Genomic DNA, 18424 nt, shown 5'->3' with positions numbered 1-18424 from the left:
TCCAGATAAAACTTGAAAGTTGCTATTGAGTGGTTATCTAATTGTAAATAATGCATTTAACCTCTTTGTATTTGTTCCTTGTCTGTAAAATGGGCAGAATACTTGGTTCATTCATTCAGGAAGGGTCTCCCTATGTAGCCCTGGCTGTCCTAGAAGTCTCTATGTAGACCAGGCTGGCCGTATACTTATGGAGAATCGCCTGCCAAGTCCTGGGAATAGAAGCATGCACCATTCTGCCCAGCCTGGGGCACAGAGTGCTCAGCTTTCTCCTCTTGGGCAGTCCACCCTTCACAGCTGCCATCCTAATAAGCGCTCACCATCTTGGAATAGCCTTATTGGCTTCCTCACATTTCTTGCCTTCTTCCACTTGGAAGTCAGAAGGACTTCCAAAAAATGTTGTCAGTTTGTACTTAAAATTCTACTGTGACTTCCCCCAAAAGTCTGTTAAACTAAATTTGGCCTGAGGATCCATGATTGCTTTTATTCCTACTTAACAAACTACAATTTTACTTTGCAAGTAAACTAACTGTAGATCTAACTTATATCAAGCCCAAAGAAACAGGTGATGAGTGGCTAAGTGTAGTGCCCATTACCATGAAGCCCAGGCTGACCTCCAGGCTGTCTCAAGATAGCAAGTGCCTGTTACAGAGTCCTTGCTGGTGCTGCGGCCCCTTCTCAGCTCTTCTCACCCTGCCCCCTAGCCTAAAGTTCTCCAGCTTGTGGGCTAGCCTTCCCCTAGCATCTCATTCCTAAATAACCCTGCCATTCCAGCTAAGTACGCTTTTAGTCCATCACCCAACCTTGTCCCCACCTCCACCTCTGTCTTGCCCTTCTCTCTTGGTCCTTGCTCTCCTTTCTCAGTCCAGTATAATCCTCTGGTCATGTCTACTCTACTACCTTCTCTGCATGCCCAGGTGCCTCTGGGTATGCTCTTCCTCATATCTACAATAAAAACCTCCTCAACCACACCTTGGAGCAGTCATAGCCTCACTTCATACATCTTAGGAACACACTTCTGAGACAGACAGGATGAGTGTTAACACAACAGCCAACTCAATCCCAAGCCAGCAGTGGCTATGACCATGCTCAAACAAAACAAACTTGGCAGAGAAAACAAGCCACCTCTGTACCTCACCTCCATTTTCTGACTTGAAGTTCTACCTGCCCACATCACAGGACAGAACTGTGAGCCTCTTTGTGTTCGCAAGGTGGTCTGAGGTGTGAATGGTTCTTCTACACTGTTAAGTGTAGTTCATCTAAAAGTTTTTCTTTTTTGGCTCCATATTCATGAAGCTGGCTTTCTAGGACTTTAAGATCTGGCTCTAATTACCACTCTTTTGCTACAGTACCCTCTAAAATCCTTGCTCTTGGTTTAAAGATCATCTTTCATGTCCTCCAAAATGCCATGCATACAGACATCAAGACACATGATATTCCTTTACCTGGAAACCCTTCCCACACGTCTTTTCTTGGCCTTTGGTTTCAGCTTAAACATTCTTTTTCTCAGGGAGACCATGTGTGATACATATTAACTGTCTCAACAGCTCCCTCTGTCTCAACCACTCGCTCAATGGCTATTTCTCATGAACATGATGATGTGTTTTCCTGTCTTGTCTACTGATATTGCTCTTGAGTATTAACAGTTTAACAAATTAACATCTAACTGGTTGAATGAATCAATTAGCAAACAGGCAGAGAGAATCAAATGATGGTTAGCTAAAGGTAAGGACCAATGGAGAGAATAAACAGGAGTGCAGCTGAATAAGAAGGATAACTTGTAGTGGTCTACAGCATAGCAGGGTGACTATAACTTACAACTTTCAGTAGTATATTTTAGTATAACTAATAAGATTTTCAGTGTTCCTAACACAAGTCATAATAAAGGTTTGAGATGACAGAATTACCAATTACTCTGATTATACCATCACACATTTTTCTTGCATATAAGAAGCACACTGTACCCAAAAATATGTTTTAAATATAAAGAAAGGATATTACATAATATAGACATTGCCAAGCTTTTTAAAAATAACATTTATTTTTTAGATTATTATATTTTATGCGTATGAGTGCTTTGCCTGCATATATGTATATCATGTACATGCCTGGTACCTGCAGAGGTCAGAAGGGGGCACTGGACTTCCTAAAACTAGAGTTATGGGTGGTTGTGAGATAATTTGACAGCTGAGACCTGAGTGAGCCACAGGGACCTAGAATTTATAGCCACCTGTCACACAACTGGCCTAGAGACAAGCAGCTTGCAGTTGGCATCTGTCAGGAAAGAATGTTGGGAACGACTATGCTGGTGCTGTGGGGCTGGTAACAGGGTGGGACTGCAGCACCACAGAAGGGAAGTGTCATCTGTCCTCATCCCTAGAAAAGAAAGCTGAATCTTGGCAATGATACAAAACAAAACTAACCCTGTTTCTTCCCCCTCCCAGTGTTCCTGCTACACTCCTGTGTTCCTTCTCTGCACTCCTGTCCTGCACCCTTTAGCTCAGAGCTCCTGTTCTTTCTTAAACCTCAGCCATATATTTGAATGCCTAGTCACCAGGGAGTGACACAACTCAAAGGATTCTAGAAGGATAGGAGGAATGGCCTTGCTGGAGGAAGTATGTCACTTGGGGTGGATTTTGAGGCTTCAAAGCCCAGACCAAACCCAGGGTTTCTCTCTCTCTCTCTCTCCCCCAGTGTATCATGATGTAGTTTAACTACTGCGTCAGCACTTGCTGCATGTCGTCATGCTCCCACCATGATGACAATGGATTAAAGCCTGAAACTGTAAGCCAGGCCCCAATTAAACGTTTTCTATTGTAAGTGTTACCATGGCCAAGGGTGTCTCCACAGCAATAAAACAGGGACATATAGCTAAAAAGTACAGAGGTAATAAAGTGAGTAACTAATCCCAATAAGGTGCAAATGAAGAGCACCACTGGACCTCTGCAGGAATGTACACTTCAACAGACAATGAAAACACTATTTTAAAGTTCCCAAGAAGACCAGGAAGACAGGTTACACACACACACACACACACACACACACACACACACACACACGTATGTATATGTGTGTGTGTATATATGTATATGTATATATCGATTTCTAAATCCTCTAAACAAGTTAAGACTTTTCTAGTATTCCTTCTTCAAACTAGGATTATAGAGTCCTAATTTCCTATGTGGCTCAAACTCCCATCCTCCTATGCAATTCTACAGCTTTCTCCAACACACTCTGCATCCTCTTGCTTCCTATTATAGTCCTTTAATGTTCTGGGGACTGGAAACCATCTCCACCTAGAAGTTGCTTTTCAGAAGTTAACTAAGTAAGTACTCTGGTTTTATGTTAAGACACTTGGAAAGCTTAGGAATACAGACAGAACTGACTGATACTAACCTGTTGGATATTTCTTTTCAAACTGCCTTTTGGTTTGGTAAATAGAACATTAATATTTGACTATCCCAGAACAGTTTAGGAAATAGGGGCTCTGGGGGAGAATATTGGGATGTGGTTACTTCTTCTTCTTCTTTTTTTTTTTGTTTTTTTTGTTTTTTTTTTTTTTTTTTTTGTTTGTTTTTGTTTCTCTGTCAGGGTTTCTCTGTATAGCCCTGGCTGTCCTGGAACTCACTTTGTAGACCAGGCTGGCCTCGAACTCAGAAATCCGCCTGCCTCTGCCTCATTAGTGCTGGGATTAAAGGTATGCGCCACCACGCCTGGCTATGTGGTTACTTCTTAAATTTGTATGGTTTAATTGGAGGTAACGGCTTCAGGTAAGAATTTATTTTTAAGCATGCATTCAGTTGACTGGAAGGTTAAAACACTAACAAATAACTCACATAACACAACTGTGTTCATGCAAGCAATCCTAACTAAAGTCAATAGGTCTGGGTCTATCTTTAGCTCTCTCTCTCTCACACACAAAGACATTACAGTAGAAGGAGGATAGCTGGGAAAGGGGATTTAGAAGAAAGTGACATGAGAAAGTAACTGGGTATATGTTCAAAATACATCATTTACATGTATGAAATTGTCAAAAAATTAAAATGAAAGCTATCTATAAAAAAGCATAACCTACATTAGTAGAGTAAGTATTCACTTAGAAAAGGCGTAGGAAAATAATAAGGTTCAGTCCAGCTCTACTATCTCTATATATTGTTATTAAAATGAGGCCACTTAAAATAGGGGCCAGGTATATAAATAGGACCCACAGTCAATGGGTGTTATAGATACCACAGCTTTAAACACCAACTACGCAAGGATGACACACCTACTTGGTACCAGATGGCTCTAACTCTATGTGGAGCTTACACAAACCATAGTGCCATAGATAGACAGGAGTCTGAAAGTATTTGGCATGAGGGAAGTCTTGTCTAGGACACTCAAAGGCCACAGTATCTAAACCACAGAGTAACTAGATTTTCTCCAAAGGGCCATTCCTTGCCCTTGCAGAATAAAGAATCTCACTTTTATAAAGTTAAAGAAGTCATAGTGGTGGAATTTGAAAAAAAAATATTGTCTATGATATGTTTCAAGTCCAGGGATACTCCCTTGACCTTGGCAAATTACACATCTGAGATGTTTTGTGCAGAGACCACCAAACTGATTAGGAACACATATGAGAACCTCCTCCAGATCAAGTAAGCATTACAGGAATCAGAGTTTGTTAACGAACTGCTTTCTTAGCCAAGGAAAAAAGGACACAATTTAGTGACATTTTTACAAGCTTGCTGGAATCTGCATTTGTTTGCCTTTACCTGCAAGACAACAGCACCTGCTTAATTTTTTACATTACAGATTATGGATCTAACTCCTCAGCCTATACAGCATTTAGAGTCTTGTCAGTTTATGGTGACATTCAGTATAAATTTGCAAGGTTCAAAGCTGTTTTCTTTCCATTTATCTTATTGAAGACTTAATGTTTCTTTCATGACAAAAGCTTTAGCATTTTCTTTTGTAATTTTGAAAATATTAATTTTCCTTATTAAGCATTGATTATAGTTTTATGCTTAATGCTATTCAAATAAAGTATATGCTATTGATATTTATATTTCTACTATTACTAATTATTATTAATACTCAGTAGGAAAAAAACCTTTCCTGTAACCTAATATTAATTGGGGGCTGGGAGGTGCTCAATGGTAAAGTTCTTGCCATGTAAGCAGGAGGACTGAGTTCGATACCCATCACCCACATTAAACAACAAACAAGAACCCTAGGTGCAGCTGCACAGGCCTTCCATCCTAGTATTGGAAGGCAGAAATAAGAGATTTGGTGACCAGGTAAATACCAAAATCAGTAACAGACCCTGTCTCAAAGAGTAAGGTAAAAGCAAGAGGAAGACACAACCACCCCACACCACAAATACATACATGCATGTGCACAATTACTGATTCTTATTAGAAATCAATCGATACTTAGAATATCTTAAAGGATGCTATCAAGGTAAGAGCTGTATGAACAGAAAGGAGATCACATGAGATGACTTGGGCTTTACTAGACAGAGGTGGAGTATGTGAGAGAGGTGAGAAAAAGGAAGAAAGTGAAAAGTGCTAAGAAAACTAGGCCATCATGAGATAGAAAACATAAAATGAGTCTCACCTCACAAGCTCTAAAGCTTGTAAGATAAAATCCAGCTTACAAAGGTGCTCTGATAGTGACTTCAAACTTACAGTGTAATATACAGGTAACACATTTGTTCTGAAGGGTCAGTGACCAACAAGACAGTTGTGGTAGAATACAGAATACAAAGCAAACTGAAAGCAGAGCCCAGCTAGTAAGACAATGCGTGGGTAGGTGCTACAATGAGCGTTCAGTGATTATGGAAACATCAGCTACAATTAACTTTTAGTACTGATCTGAGTTCAACTACAAATCAAAGCTGTATTTCATTTTAACAATTCAAACACCAACTTTACTTCTTGCTGTGTGTATGTTCATTCATGTGAGTGCATGCATACATGTGGGGATCAGAGGGCACCTCAGGTGTCCATCCTTACCTTGCACCTTGTTTCAAACAGGGTCTCCTTAGATGCTGCACCTGTAAGGCTAACTGGCCCATGAGCTCCCAGAGAGTCTCCTGTCTCCACCTTCCATCTCACAGTAGAAATTCTGGGATTACAAATGCAAACTACCAAATCTAACTTTACAGCAGTTCTGAGGAGCTGCTCTCAGACCCTCAGGATCATGCAATGTTTTACCCACTGGGTTATTTCTCCAGCCCTGACCCAGTAACATTAAATCAGGGTTTCTTAGCCTCAGCTCTACTGACATTTTAGGCCAATCTGTTTTGTTGTGAGATGATGTCGTCTACACGCTGTACTATGCAGTATGCTCAATGGCATCCTTGAGCTTGACCTACTAAGAGTCCACAGAACTACTCTTTCCTTATGTTGACGTGGCAATCAGACATGCTAAACATTGCTTTAACTGACAGCAACAGCTCTACAACCATAAGAAAAACCTAGAGGTTGCGTTTATGACTCTCCCATTATAAACTGAGAAAAAAACATGGTAACTGGGAGCTGAATGCCTTGTATAACAGCCATTAGTCACATTAAGAATTGAAATACACTGCTGGGCAATGGTGGCGCACATCTTTAATCCCGGCATGTTGGGAGGCAGAGGCAGGCAGATTTCTGAGTTTGAGGCCAGCCTGGTCAACAGAGTGAGTTCCAGGACAGCCAGGACTACACAGAGAAACCCTGTCTCGAAACCAAAAAAAAGAAAAAAGAAAGAAAGAAAGAAAGAAAGAAAGAAAGAAAGAAAGAAAGAAAGAAAGAAAGAAAGAAAGAAACAAAGAAGAATTGAAGTACACTGCTTTCAATTTATTTAAGATTATAAAGATTTAGTATTTAAAAGAATGCAAATTATTTCAGTAATTTAAAAAGCAAACGTATTCTACTGATTATTAGGTGTGAATCTTAATGTGGGCATGCAAGTGTCAGAGTGTACATGTGGAGATGAAGGACAACTTTCAGAGGTCTGCTTTCTCCTTCCATCATGGGATTCGATAGTCACACTCATGTCACCAGGTTTCCATAGGAAGCACTTTTATCCACCAAACCATCTTGCTGACCCTAGTTCTATGTTTATACTAGTTACAAGCTCCCAAGTGTTAATGTTCTGATATAGTTAAGTTCCCAAACAATCCCCCAGTCCTGTACCAACCCCATACCCAACATCTCCCATCTCAGATTCCATGATCCTAGAGTATCTACTGTTTCACATTTACTCATTGAAAAGTAGCTGAGGTCTATAAAGAACAGTCATGATAACACAGACTACTCCTAAAAGTAAGCTATTCTTTCACAATGTAATGACTGTTCCCCAGTCTCCCTTCATTGGGAATTATCAACCACCTTCCTACCTAAGACGGCCTTTGTCATTCCCTAGTCCGTCACTAGTCCAAAGGTGGAGAGGGCCATGGGATAAACCATAACAGCATTTCTACTGACAAGCAAGTTATAACTGCTCTCTTGGAAGCTTAGAAACAATCAGAACTTTGCCCCCTGATACCCTGGTGATCTAGGGTAAGGAAGAAGAACTTTTGAAGACTCTTCCCAATGTCTATATTTATAAAAGAACATGTAGACACAAAGGCAAAAGCTAGTTCTGTGTTTTGATTTATCTTTTACCCACTGGTTCTACCGTGAGGCAGGAGTGGAATCCCTACAGACAGCACAAGCATGAGGTTGCATGGTATAGACTAGACAGGCCAGGCTAGCTACACTTCACAAACACTGGGAGGGATTATACTCGGGTAACTGACCTTACACACTGCCTTATTTAGAAGTTCTAAAAAGGAGGCAGGCAGGGAGTTGTAGCACAACCTTTAATCCCAGGCAGAGACAGGTGGATCACTATGAGTTCAAGGCCAGCCTGGTCTACAAAGCAAATTCCAGGATAGTCAGGGCTGTTACACAGAGAAGCCCTGTCTCAAAACACAAAAACAAAATAACAAAAAAAGTTTAAGAAGGTCTTCTATGGAGACTGGAAAGAGTGGTCAGTTATTAAAGTGTCTGTCTTGCAAGCATAAGCAACCAAGCTCAATTCCCAGCATTCAGTAAAAAGACAGGCACGGTGGTGCACAACTGTAATTCCAGCATGGGGATCTCTATGGTCAGCTTAGCCTAACCTCCACAGGGATAGGTCATCTTTAAAGACAAAGTGGACAGGGAACAGAGAAGCCCAAGTTTGACTTCTGGCCTTCACATGCATTTGCACACAAACACAGTATCTCATGATTTTCATGTCCTACCAACCTCCCCATGCCCTGTGTCCTCTTCCATCCCTTTTCCCTCACCTCACACTGGTACACTGGTTCCTTTCTTTCTCATAAATAGTTCTCTTTCTACTATAATGTCGTGTGTTTGTGTGTGTGCGTATGTCTATTATATATCTATATGCACACAGATTCCACATATGAAAGAAAAACATGTGATACTTTATCTTCCTTATTACCCCAATCAGGATCTTCTGATTTTTTTTTCCCCTCAAAAACACAGTTCAAATAGTCCCATGATTTCAGCAAAAATATTTGATTGTCCTGTAAGAACAAGCAGTTGAGGTAAAATAAGACACAGTAATAGACTTAGAGAAAACAACTCAGACTGCCCCTCAGTCCTTCTGTTGCTTTAGTCTCTTGGCATCACGTATTTTCAGTGGACATTTATATGTCCAAAGTAACGGACCATAAAGCGTATGTGGAAGAGTTCTTTTTTTGTGTAAAGCATAGATGAAAACCACCTTTCCGTGGTGTTAACATCTCATGGGGCTGAGTTTGTTAGTATTATCTACATAGAAACGCTCCGCAGGGAACAAGAGTTAACTTCCCCAGGCCTCCATCTCCTTAGCCATGAATGTTCAGTATCATGCACCTTCCGAGTGCTGGGATTATAGGTGTCACTACCAAGCCCAGCCTTTCATTGCCAATAATGTATACAGAGAAACTGGGACTGAAGTAAATCAAGCAAGGGGGAGAAAACCCCTTTAAAGTCATTGATCTACAAGGCAAGGCTTCAAGAACACACAGGTTAGTATTTGCTACTGACCAACTGGATAAGTGACAATCTTATCACTAAACACCTAACCTCCAGAGAGAAAGTAAAGACACAGTAAAAGCCAAAGAATGAACAAAATGAGTCATAAATGAGGCAAAAATACAAACCTAAAACGCCAATCTCAAGACCAGACAGGCCTGTCTTAATTTTATCATAAATATCATCCAATGAAAAGTCGACAGCAATGGTCCTTGTTTCAACGTTGAATTTTTCTTCTGGAAGAAGAAGAAAAAAAGACAAATGATGAGCAAAAGGGAAAATTAATACATGGCAATTATGATTAAATCTCTGGATAACATTATCCTTTCAAACTTTCTCCCCCCAATTTGATCTGACATTTAGAGCAGGATAATTGTAAGCAATCATGAGACTATCTCTAAGAGATGACAGAGAGTCAACAAAACAATAGTTCAGCAATGAAAAGTCCCATCATCCTCCCTCGGCTGCCTGAGAGCACCCTGTCAATTATCCCTTGTGAATCAATAGTGATAACTACTTCTTCAGACTCAGGCCCAAGTAACAAAACATGGTTCATATCATAATACTATATACTCTTTAAATAGCACTGCCTTTGTGATTTTAATTGCAAATTGATGTCTCTTAATCTCAGGAGGAAGTCTTTATGTTTGTAAAGTAGCTTTTTTATTATCAATTTATTCTCTTATATATTCCATCCTGCCCACAGTTTCCCCTCCCCACTCTGCTCCCAGTCCTGCCTCCCTTATCCCCCTCCCAATCCACTCCTCCTCCATTTCCCTTCAGAAAAGGGCAGGCCTCCCAGGGCTATCAACTATGGCATATTAAGTTGCACTAAGCCTAGGTACCTCCCCTCATATCAAGGCTGGATGAGGTAACCCAGTAGGAGGAAAAGGATTCCAAAACCAGGCAACAGTATCAGAACCCCCTCCCCAAGTAAGAAAATACCAGGATCCTTCATTTTTAAGATTTATTTACTTAGGATGTGCACTGATGTTCTGCCTTCATGTGCGTCTGTATGGGGACGCCAGATCATCTGGCGGTGGAGTTAGAGACAGCTGCGTGTTGCCATGTGGTTACTGGGCACTGAATCCACGTCCTCTGGAAGAGCAGCCTGTGCTCTTAACTGTTGTAAAGTGTGTGATACATTAAAAGAAAAAAAGTTCATCGTGGTAAAAATGAATGTGGAATGTGATCTCACTGTAGTTTCTAGCCTGGTTAACAGTAAAGTCACTGCATTTAAAGAGCCACACAATTGCACAGTAATAAATATACAAAGTGACACGGGAAAGACCTTGATGCTCTCCTTTTCTCAAGACTATTAAGGTCCAAAGAGCTGGGGAGGGAAGTAAGAGCTTCTGAGGGAAGAACCGGGGGAGGCACTCTCTCCACGGTCAGCATACAATGGCCACTTCCACCTTCATGATCCAAACCCTTTGAAAAGTGTGGGATTTGAGGTCACCCAGACATAGGTGCTAATCTCATTTTCATCCTTCTTTACAGAATGACCACGAGCAAGACAGACAACATGTAGGAGCCTCAGCATGTTCTGGTGACAAGGAAGTAACTATTCCCCAATCAGGCTTAGGCTCAGATGATGACCACTGGTACAGGAGGCACTTCACAAATGCTAGGCCTCTCCCTCCTCTACCACCTGCCCTCCTTTGCCACCACAGGCTAAGGATGCTCTTCTTTGGAACTTAGGATAATTCAAAAGAATTCACTTAAAAAACCCAGCTTCCCAAAATAAACCTTTCTTCAGTGGAAGTCACTGTAAACTCATCATGCAGTTTTCATGATTAATCCTCACAGGAAGTGTCCATTCTTGATCTCAAAGGATTTGTAGCTAAACCTAGAGCTTGCTTGTGACAGATTTGATTTTTAGTTAAGAGTCAATGAAAAGTATCGACCCTACATAGAAATTCATGCATAACCTGGAGAGAAGAATTGACCAAGAAATACCTTCTCTGGTGTTAAAGGTAAAGACTGTTCCTGTACAGTCAGTAATGTGTGTTCATGTATTGAAGAATGAATGGTCACTTATTGCTGGGCCAGTTATGTCTTACTAGAAAATGCCTCAGAATTCCCTACTCTATGCAGTAACACTGATTTTAAAACAATCCCAGATTAACATGGAAAAACAAGCCCCTAAACAAAAGACTGAAAGTTAGCTTGTATTCAATGTAAAAGTTTCATGAGAATAAGATACCTTTGGCTATTTGATTTGAACAATGCATTCTCTTCACATGAACACTGAGTACTTAGTAACTATGAGAAAAAACAAAATCCCCTATAGCTCACACTCAGGCTTCATCTCACACAGGATCTGAGGAAGGCACCTGCATGAGTGTACATCATTGGATACACATGGTGCTCAAATCAATTTGATGGACTTCCGGAAAGAAGGTCCTGTAGTGAAGAATACATGAAGCTTTCTTTGTGTTCACACATGGAACAAGCAACATGGCTCCTGCTGCTAGATACTCAAGATAATTAAAAGTCTTTAAATTTCAAATCATGTTCAGGTCAGGAAAGCACAGTTTCTTATTCCCTTTAGGTATTTTCCACTGCCTCTCCTATAGTCCCCCTCCTCCCTTTCCTCTAAGCCTCTACACATTTCCATCTCACTTGTAGTAAGAGTTGAAAGTCCTTGGCAAGTAGCCTGCTACTTCTCTCGGCTCACCTCCAGCTGTTCTTCCTACTGCTCCCCAGTTCTAGGACAAGGCTCCTCACAGCTCCTTGAACAGTGTTCCAAACACATTCAGGGCATTTCATTTGTACCTCCTTTCCCCCTATCTGGAACGTTCTTCTAAATTCCCTGTCTCTTGTTGGGTCCTTGAGCAAATATTAGCTTCTCAGAGAAGCCTGACTTGCCTAGTTTTTGAACCACTGACCCCTTTGTTTTTAATAAAGTAAGTACTTGCTTGTCGCTCTGCCCCAGTAGAACTGAGTTCTACTGAGAGAAGACAAATACTAGGCCCTGTTTTGACACACATGATCAAGGAGCTCCCCATCTCATCTCCTTATACTCCCTCCCTCCCTGAGTCAATCGGGGCCACTCCCAGTATCACGTGCTCATGACAACACCCAGTGGAAGAAAATGGACATTTCTGTGTTAAATCCCTTTCATTGACAGGAATATCTTTTCAGAAGAATCCTGAAGACATCTATCACATTTCCTTTCTGAGGATCATATTTTTGATCAGATCCACTGATAGGTCTTGGGGATTCCATGACCAGGTCCTACATCTACCACGCTGTGGGAGTGTGGGAAGGGGAAAGAGCAGTACATCATCAGACCCAGACAGGAACTGTGCCTAAGCAATCAGATAGGAAGGAAGTGCATCCTAAAAGGCTGATGTGCTTAGTGGCTACCATGCTTATTTCTTTTATTTTTTGAGACTATAAAATATTGACATCATTTTCTCCTAATGTCTTTCTCCCTCCAAACCCTTCCATATATCCCTCTTTACTTTCTTTCAAATTCATTTATTGAAGATTGGTTCTAATGCTCTGATTCGATAGGGAATCTGCATGTGCAGACTCTGAAGGTCCTTGTCCCCAATTTGCTTTTGATGGATCAATAAAGATGCCAAATGCCACTGGCTACTTCCCCAATTGGGCCTGGGGTAGCAGCGGAAAGTTTAGGAGTGCCCAGACTTTGAGGTAGCCAAGGCATTTTAAAAATAAGCTAATGTGTGTGCGCCTATTGCTGCTGTCCTTGTTAAACCACTGTTTAGGCAGTCATGTTGGTGAGACTTTGTAAGTAGCTCCTGACATCATAGTAGACACAATCTCACAGCAAGCTCTCTGATCCACGTTTTCACCTCCCCCTTCTACAATGTTCCCTGAGCCTTAGGTGCAGGAGCTAAGTTGTTTTGTAGATATATCCACTACAGAGTGTCTAGTTTCTTAAGAAACTAAGGAAATAATTCCAGGCTGGGTACATCATTCCCCTAACCCCAACTCTGCTCTGACCCCACCACCAAGACAATCATGGGCAAGAATTAGCTAACGTTAAACAGCACAAGGATAGAGTAAGTACCTGGAAGAGAAACAGCTACCACTGTAGACCTACAAAATACAAGTAACCCTTGATGCTACCTTTACTTTTCCACCTCCCTAACCCAAGTATTTCCCAAGACTACCATCTACACCCAGTCCAGCGGTAGCCATCTGCTGGGGAAGAGTAACAACTACCCCAAAGCCTCAGAATAATGGCCCATTCTCATCCTTCCGGGGCTCAAAGAATGACATAGCTTCTGCCAACCTCTTAACAGTAAGAGCTATTGTAGAATAAACTCAATAGAAAACAGGTGAACAGGATAAACACACAGAGAATGTGGAAACTTGTGGACATGAGCTGAGCCATGCTGGTTTCTTCAACAAGGAAATTCTTGTTGTCCAAACCACAGTAGTTCAGCCAGAAGGCAATCCTTGTGTTTTATAAATGGCTCCTAGAAAAATCTTGTAGATTCTAAGAGGAAAAAAAATTAAAATTCCATTGGGGAGGCTGGGCGGTGGCTCAATGGGTTCTCTGATGCTACAGCCATCCTATGATGTGTAAGTACGGGTACTGATGCTGTGGCCAGCTGTAAGCACGGGTCCTCTGATTCTACAGTGACAGTAAGCAGGGGTGTTCTCATGCTGCAGCCAGGTTGCCGCTTCAGAGTATCCTGAATGAGTCTGAGGCCAAGTACAAAACTAAATCTACCTCTTACCAAACAGGGAACATTTTTATCTTTGTTTTCACAGGACCTAGTGGGATACCTGGCATGCAACAGAGATCTCTGTGCTATGGAAGCATAAAGGGTGTGGAGGGCATAGCTGGTGCACGAAGCCATCTTCTTGATACTTCTTGATCTTCCCCTACAGAAGTGAATTGGTTGGTAGGGACCACTCACTTAAAACATAGTAACATAGTCTATTAGGCATCTTAAAGTAGGAGATAAACTTAAGACAACTCAATTCTTCTCCTTGTAATCTTCCCATAAACTCAAAAACATTTGAACCTTCATATCCCTTAGAAGCCAGCCAAGACTTGACTCAGGGCTTGGACAGGAAGGTTGAGGCTATTTGTCATGGGTAGTCTCCCTACCCCAGTCTTGTACAGAGTGGCAACAGTCAGTGATCACCAATTTTAGGTCTGAATTTATCAAGTTTCATTTAAGTACAAATCTATGTTTAAAAGAAACTTCATTTTTACACAAAATTACATATCTTATATATTTAGAGATGTGAAAAATTAGTTTTTGTACTATTTCTGTTTTTAAGGGGAAAACAAAGAAAAAGCCCCTTGACCAAAATCCTTATTACTAGCTCCATTTTTTTACCTTCAGACCTGATGACATCCCCAGCCTCATCTCTGGGTGAGAATCTGCATGTCTCCCCACAGAGAGGGCCTGCCTTTTGTGGCTCTGGAGGAAAGGTGAATGCACCCAGTAGAGAATGAACTGATCTGACTTCATGCTAGAAGACTCACTTGGTTAAAATTATCAGGGATATTGCACAAATAATGGTCTGTTCTTTTCATTGGCCCTGAAAAAAACTACTCATGATACTTTTAATCTCTGTGAAAAGACCCACTTTCAGTCAAACCAACAAACAAAATAAATAAATAAACTTAACCACAGCTCATTAGGATTTCATTCCCAAATAAGCATTTCTTTATTTGAAGTCAAGCTCACAGTATTTTACTCATTCTATGCCTATGATGAGAAGGAGCACGGGCAATGAAGACTCACATGGGCCCCCCACCCTCACAGCAGGGATGTCTTCATTCTCTGAAAAACTGAGCTCTGCGCTTGCTTACGACCCTTTTAAAGAAATCTTCTGATAAAGATGCTTATTTTCTCCACCTAAAAACTAACCTGCCAATGGAAACACTTGAATTATTTATTTGTTTGTTTGGAAAGGAGATTAAAAAAAGAAAACAGAAAAAGAAAATCCCATTACTGTGCTTCAGGTTACAAGGTGATCTGTCAGGAGCACAGAAACAGAGCTCACTGGGAGGAGTGAGGCGCCCGTGGAAGCAGGAGCTGAGTCCTGCTCCATTGGTGGTAAAGAGAGGGTTTAGCTTTCACTCCATCTCTTGGCCCGTGAAGCACAGGTGATGCTGTCCATCCTGTACAGTTTGGATGTCCTATTTAAAAATTGCACTCAGCATGAGCATGTTGCTTTCTCTGCATCTATCCCCATCCCCAATTGAAGGCATTGCCTCACATCTTTTCAGATGCCCTGTGACCACATAATGAATATGCCTTATGAAACTCTTAAGGTCAAGTGCATTCTTATGTCTACATAAGATGATGCCAATGTCTACAAAGATGGTGGTCTAATGTATAGTTCTTTCTTCCTTACTAACACAGGCTGCTGTAGGTATTACTTACACTGTAACTCTGTAACAGCCTACCTCATCCCCCATGCTCGCCATGAACATCAGACTCTACTTTTTAAAGTGATTTTTGTTATGTTATCACCCATGGAATCCATGTCACAGCATTCTATTTTGAGCTTTCTAAACTAATGTCCAACAAGTGCTTTGACTCAGTTTGCTTTATACTATCTTTTGGAATCATTATATTTATATTCCAAAAAGTACATTTTAATTCACTTTTGGAATCAGTCTTACACTTGATATAATTTTTCCTGATGGCAAGTTTTCTTCCTTAGTGTTTGTCTTAGTCACTGTTCTATTGCTGTGATAAGACACACCACTTACATAAGAAGGATTGCTTGTAGTTTCAGGTTTTATCCATTACCATCATGGAGCAAACATGCCAGCAGACAGGTATGATGGGAGAAGGAGCTCAGAGAGAGGGGGGTGGGGGGAGGCAGAGAGACAGAGACAGAGTGACTGGACCTGACTTGGGCTTTTGAAACCTTAGAGCCCACCCCCAGTGACACACCTCCTCCACCAACTCCACACTTCTTAATCCTTGCAAACAGTTCTCCCTAATGACTAAGCATTCAAAAATATGAGCCTATGAGGACATTCTTATTCAAACCACCAAAGTGCTTGTAAGTTTCATGACTGCTTTGTCATCAACAGTGTCTCATATCTGATGAAAGAAGTCCAAGACATTGCTCACATCCACAAGACAGCACTAAGAACAGATCCCAAATGCAAGACTCTGGACATCTCAGAGCCTTAAGTGGTCACCATCACCACCGATGAAGGAAGCAGAAGATGCCTGTTACAGCCACGACTCGAAATTAAAGACAGGCTATCACTCACATCTACAAGAGGCATGTGTGGCCAGCAAAGCGCCTGCTCCCAGCCTGCAGTTTAAGGGCAGGAGTGCCTTGGTTTTGTGGCTGTTGCTTCATCTTTGTCACTCAGGGTCCAACAGAACCTGCTGCATGTAACATGAACTCTGGCTGAATAAAGGCAAGGCAAGAAACATACTGAGTGGCTCCCACATGGCAGGCTTCGCCTGAGGACAACAGGCAATGCCTTCAATTGGGGATGGGGATAGATGCAGAGAAAGCAACATGCTCATGCTGAGTGCAATTTTTAAATAGGACATGGCATTTGCATCAAGGTTTTTAAAAAGAAAAACCAAAAACTAGCCATACAGAAAGTAGAAAGAGGCATAAACTAGAGGGAGTGGCAGGAAACATGTTATGAGAACTCCTGTGGATACCATGTGGTGCATAGGGAGACCTGGAAGGTTAAAAAAAGAAAAAGATCATGTAGGTTGCAGATGTCAGGATAACAGGCAGAGCTGCTTCAGAATTTGCAAAACTCGGCGGGAAATCGTGTAGAAATCTATGTTATTTTCAAGATAGTGACAGCAGATCATTAAACAAGAATGGGCCCTGTACAAACACACCTCTCATATGTACCTAGGACATCATCCTGTGGCAAGGTAACATTTCCCAGGGTTGTGAGCACTTAGCATCCGGTATGTTCTAACTTGTAAGCTAGGGAGTGATCAGACCACACCTGCTTTTCAGGAAGGACATGGTGTGGCAGAGTAGAGGACCCACAGCTTATGATAAAAAGCAACAGGTGGCAGAGAAAGGACTAATCACCTGATTTATTAGTCCCCAAAGAGGAGGGATATGCGCAGAGACAGCAGTGGGGACAGGAGAGGGGCCAGTGCAAGGTGCTTGCACGATTCCACATTATTAGCTGCCCAGCTTTAGGGAGACAGAACACAATGGTTTTATCCATTTCTTTGCTTCAGGAAGTTGGTTATTATCATATCTTCCAGCTAAAATAGTCCTCTTATAGATACTGTGATTGTATCTCAGTGTTTTCTTAAATCATATAATACAATGTTTCTGTTATGTTATAGTAGAATGAGTTTTTCCTTCTCTTTGTTGGCCTGAAAAATGAGATGAGATGTGAGCCATGCAGGATAACTGAACTAAAATCAAGTTAGAAGGCAATAACAGTTGTCTTTGTAATCTTCCATAATGTCCCTCCTCCTTTTTAAAGCGTAAGGACTGATAAGCATAGAAGTCAGATACCCGCAGCACCATTCTTCTGAAACTGCTGGCTCGAATGTTTCTAAAAGTACGTTGTCTTTTAGTAGTATTTTGTTTGTGAAAGGTTCCATTCTGATTTTGTGAAATCTTGCCTGGGGATATGCTTTTCAAGATCTGAATCTGTCACTTTGGTTTGGGGGATTGGTCAGTTAAGAGGTTATTTTCTTTACAGTGTGTGGGATGGGGGTTGGGAGAATAGAACCTAGGACTTGGCAAAGACTATATTCTAAATTAAAATTCTAATCTTACTGAGGCATTCAGAAATAAAATGCTAAACAATTGCTTTTTTGTGTGTTTGTTCGGTTTTGGTTTTTGACAACAGGTTTCTCTGTGTAGCTCTGTTTAATCCCAGCACTCAGGAGACAGAGGCAGGCAGATCTCAGAGTCAGTTCTTTTCTTATTACAGAAACTTTAGAAGGAAATAAATTTAATCAAAATCACAAAGCTAAACCAAGTATTAATTATCCTATTACAATGAACTGAGTTTTAGAGTATTTTTCTTTAAACATCATGTAATTCTAAGAAGCTCAAGGTGTCTTAGAATTCACTGTGTAGCCGAGAAAGACCTCAATTACTCTCCTACTCCCGACTTTCTGAGATGGGTCACACTATGTAGCCCTGGCTGACCTGGAACTCCCTATGCAGACCAGGATGGCCTTGAACTCAGAGACCTGACTGCTCTTCTTGAGTGCTAGAATTAAAGCCATTCACCACCACATCCAGTTGATCTTGAATGCACAGTCTTCCTGCTCCTGCCTCTACGTATATAATTAACACTTTTTTAAAATTAAAAAAATAAATCAACACTTTTTTAAAATTAAAAAATAAATCTCTTTGTATATTTATTAACTTCATGTATGGCCTTGAGAAGAGGGCAATTTGAACAAATCAGTTCT

General features: G+C 41.1%; 1 protein-coding gene across 1 annotated transcript in view; it reads right to left on the bottom strand.

Annotated features, from left to right (window-relative positions):
* Hsd17b12 (hydroxysteroid 17-beta dehydrogenase 12) overlaps positions 1-18424 on the bottom strand; it is a 127835-nt gene that overhangs the window by 40273 nt on the left and 69138 nt on the right. The window contains exon 4 of the mRNA XM_085834632.1: positions 9164-9271. Coding sequence (XP_085690758.1) covers positions 9164-9271 — 108 coding nt within the window. The remainder of the gene's footprint in view (positions 1-9163; positions 9272-18424) is intronic.

This window comes from Mus caroli, unplaced genomic scaffold, assembly GCF_978045245.1.
Source record: "Mus caroli unplaced genomic scaffold, Mus_caroli_1 scaffold_2, whole genome shotgun sequence".
NCBI lineage: Eukaryota > Metazoa > Chordata > Mammalia > Rodentia > Muridae > Mus > Mus caroli.
This window is presented reverse-complemented; position numbering and strand designations above follow the sequence as displayed.